The 4,271-nt window shown below is 36.6% G+C and overlaps 1 protein-coding gene across 1 annotated transcript; it reads left to right on the forward strand.

Annotated features, from left to right (window-relative positions):
* The first annotated feature begins 207 nt into the window (after window positions 1–207).
* Window positions 208–3,730, forward strand: LOC126827391 (neuronal acetylcholine receptor subunit beta-3). The gene is made up of 5 exons (XM_056102522.1): window positions 208–321; window positions 669–713; window positions 1,944–2,053; window positions 2,253–2,785; window positions 3,316–3,730. The coding sequence occupies exons 1-5, from the start codon at window positions 229–231 to the stop codon at window positions 3,699–3,701; spliced, it is 1,167 nt and encodes a 388-aa protein (XP_055958497.1). The 5' UTR covers window positions 208–228; the 3' UTR covers window positions 3,702–3,730.
* The last annotated feature ends 541 nt before the right edge of the window (window positions 3,731–4,271 follow it).

The raw sequence follows: 4,271 nt of genomic DNA on the forward strand, positions 1-4,271 counted from the left end.
GAGTAAAGAATGAATGAAATGGTTTTTAATGGTATGTCAGCCCCAATCGGGCTATATTGCAAAAAAAACCCCCAAAAAACCTATTGAATTAAAATATGTACCACCGTGGATGTGAAACACCAAGCAATTGATCTGCTATGTTTCTTTATCTTACAAACTTTCTTTTTTTTCCTAACAGGTATTGTAAGTGTCAGCTGTTACACCGTTGGTAATGCCTCCACACTAAGAATGGATCTGACGAGTGGTTATTCGTCTACTGATCGTCCTGAAAAAGTTACAATTATATCTATTTCTTTCAGTATAATGTCTATTGATAGTTTGGTAAGTGTTTATGTTACTTTTAAATTTAATGAATTTCAAGTACATGTATGTTCACACATACATGTACCATGGTATATAAATTAACATAAAACATTACTTCCAAATAATTAGAATAAGAGCTTATTCATGGTCGATAATGTCGACGTAGTTGTGATCTTTGATTTTGATGAAAACGGAGGGCTAAACGGTTTTGCAAGATGGCTAACGTCATGCCTTTAGAAATAAACCAATATTAAAATGTGCACTGGTAACGGATTTTGTTTTCTGAAGTCAACTTAAAAAAACAAAACAATCCTCTGTTTAATATTATAATAAAAGGTATTTTCATGTTTTTTTTTCTTTTCTAGGATGTAGAAAATGAACAGTTTTCTGTAAACGGGTTATTCGTAGTCGTAAGTGTTTTGTTTATATTCTGAATTTAATACAAACCTCAATAAATTATATTCTAAACAGAATTTAAGGGGTTTTTTTTGCCATTTATTCAATTAATCACTAACAGGCCCGTAACTGGGTGGGGGGGCAAAGCCCCCTTACAAAAGGTTTCGCCCCCCCCCCCCCCCTGTGAAAAAATTAAAAATTGTCGACCATAAAAACAATAGATATACATTGTCCGTCAATTTTACGGCACCACTGAGGACCCTTCCCGCCCCCTCGTTGCTCTGAACTAGTTACGGCCCTGATCACTAATCAGACCCGGTGCATCATTTGCGTATAATATACTACTTTTTCATTTTTCATCTTCTCGGGCGAAGATATTACTAGACCGCCTATTGTGCCATATGGCGTTGTATTTTACTTCTGATTTGTATGTTTATTAACTAAAACGTGCCCTGCCTACCCAGTCGAACTAAAAGTCGTAAAACCGGGTCTAATTTGGGTGTTGCATTTCGAATGAAGAGAGTTTTTTTTATTTTCTTGGACAATTTCAAAATGATCAGTATTAAATATTCGCTCGATGCTACTACCACTGCGAGGGATGACATTGGGGCGAATTAATTAGCGCTCAATGTTAACTTTATTTTATTCTGCAAATTAAATTCTAAAACAATTTTTTGAATTATTAACAAAATAAAAATAAGGTGTTGGAAGTATATCTGGATTAAACAAATCTTATTATTGAAAATCAATTGAACCATATGTTAGTCCCGAAGTGACCTGGTTTGTGTGGAGTGGACGTTACCCCCTCTCTCTCTCTCTCTCTCGCTCTCTCTCTCTCTCTCGGATTGGAACAAGTTTTCATCTGGATTTGGGAGCCACGGTGGCTCAGTGGGTACGACGTTGGCACGCTAACCTGCAGGTTGGGTGTTCGATCCCTGCGTTGGCCGAGAAAGTTCATCGGGATTTTTCGGCGTGGTTCCCCTTGTCAGTGGTGCAGGACAACGTATAGTTGTTCGGATGATACGAAAAACAGAGGTCCCGTGTACACATTAGGTTCCGTGTACACATTAGCGTGTACGTAAAGGATCCCTTGGCAGTTGGAATTCGATAGAAGAGTAGGCCGTAGTGCCGCTGTCCGGGCAAAATTTCCCACATAGCACACTGTATGGCGCAGTCGTAGCAGAACAGTAGGACGTTAAACTCCATTTCATTTCATTCCATCTGGATGTTTCTTTATATTACAGAGATGGAGTGATAGTCGGTTAACATGGACACCATCAGATTATGGTGATATTCATTTTCAACTGATGAAAGAATCAAAAATATGGGTTCCTGCTTTCATTGTTGATAACTCGTAAGATCATTGTTTTTTCCTTTAAATATATGACCATTTTATGTTATATTTGTAATAAGAACAGGGGGGGTGGGGCGCCATTTTACAATGCAAGTGCTAATTACAATACAATACAATTACCTCTTGTATGTCTTTAATAAACAAAAAATATCATGACTAGAAAATGGGCTGAAAATTGATCATAATTATTTCATTTCAGGGTGAACGATTTAAGTGTCATCAGTGATGAATCGGTGTTAGTCAGGGCAAACTATGAAGGAATCATTACATGGTGGCCACCGGGGATTTATAAAAGCGCATGTGACGCAAACATTTTCTACTTTCCATTTGACACACAAACATGCCAGATTTCGTTGACCAGTTATGGATACACCACACAAGAAGTAGACTTAAATGTATTTAAGGATGGTATAGATTTAAGTCTGTACCAGCCTAACGGCGAGTGGCTCATGCTAGCAAACGAGACCTCAATCGACACCTTTACAAATGCCGGTTTAGATTTCAGACGGATTACCTTCTCATTTGAAATGAAACGACGACCAGCTTTTTATGGTGTTTTCTATATTTTACCAATCCTTATCAACTCTCTGCTCACGGTGTATACATTCGCCTTGACACCGGAATCCGGAGAAAAGATCGCGTTCTGTCTAACAATGATGTTGTCTTACACTGTCTTGGTCACCTTGCTCTCCGAACAACTTCCAAGTTCAGGGAAAATATCAAGTGTTTTGAGTAAGTTTTATTCAATATTTAGAGCTGAAACCTTTAGTACAGACAAATGTATCAACGTGAACACTGTGAATTCGCTGGTGGCTACTTTAAAGGCGCATTATGTAAACTAAATCTGCCTTTTGCACATTTTTCTGGCTTCAAATGTTGTATAATGTATTATTAAGACATCTATTTATATCATAGGCCCACAATCAACATTCTAGACCACCGATTGACTTACATGTAGATATTAAGTAAATTATAGATACTGGCCGCCGTATCTTCGTTAAACGATAATATAGTTTACACTCACGGAGAACATCGATTGAATGACTGAAAATGATCTAATTTACGCTAGTTTGTGTCAAAAACGTCATACATTGGTAACTTGGCTCAAATTTTGGCGGAAATTTTCAATATTTTCATGTCTCATTATTTATTTTTGAAATATTATGGCAAGAATTGTCAACCCTTTATCTAAATCTTACATAATCCATCTTAAATAAGTTGTTGTATATTTGATTTTTGAGAATATTATTCTTATTTTCCAGCTATTTATATGGCCATCGTAATGGTATTGTGTGCCATAGCTGTACCTCTTGCTATCTGGGTCATTGACCTATTTCACAGAAAAGACAGCGAACCTATACCGAAATGGCAGATACAGTTTACAGAGAACGTTCTACTGAAAATCGGGTGTCGCAAAAAGAAGATCAGTAGACTGAATGCTGTCGGTGCTGTAAAGATAAAAGGAGACGATGAAGCAAGTCCCGTCACCCCCGTCCAAGTTGTATATAATGATCATGTTGATCTGTACACTCCGTTAAACTGGAAAGATTTAGCCAGTATTTTAGACTCTGTGCTGTTCCGTGTTTATTTTATAACCGTTGTGTTGACCACTGTTATCGTTTTTACAAGAATGGTATTAAATATTTAGTACTACATGACCTTGTATATGAACAAAGCATAAATAAATGATTGTGATGTGTTCTATTGTATGCAGTCGCTAAAAGAAAATGCCACACAGTGCCTGTAACTGTTTACAACAGGTTTCAAACAACATTGATCATAAAAACATATTTATTACCCACATGTGTTTGTGTTGTTGTTGTTGTTGTTGTTGTTGTTAGTGTTTAGTCAAATTATAAACATGCAAAATAACTATGGAATATAACTTAGCAATTTATATTCAACGGACTCGTTGATGGTTCCAATTGTCTAGGGTTTTTAAATTAATGCTAGACAATCGGTTTTAGTGCAATTCGAATGAATATTTTCCATGTCAGACCTTCAGCGTAATCCCACACAAGTTTAGATCTGGTTTCTCAACATTTCATACTGAGATATGATATGTGAGATATTTAGTATTCAATTGCTAATTAGAGACATGTAATAGATAATTAGTAACAGATGCGCATCGCTTGTTGCAACACCTTTAACATAATCTAAACAAGTGGGCTTCCTGTCGTAAAAACAGACATAACCCTTACGAGGTTATGATAGGTTA

The sequence above is a fragment of the Patella vulgata genome, chromosome 7 (genome assembly GCF_932274485.2).
Source record: "Patella vulgata chromosome 7, xgPatVulg1.2, whole genome shotgun sequence".
Taxonomy (NCBI): domain Eukaryota; kingdom Metazoa; phylum Mollusca; class Gastropoda; family Patellidae; genus Patella; species Patella vulgata.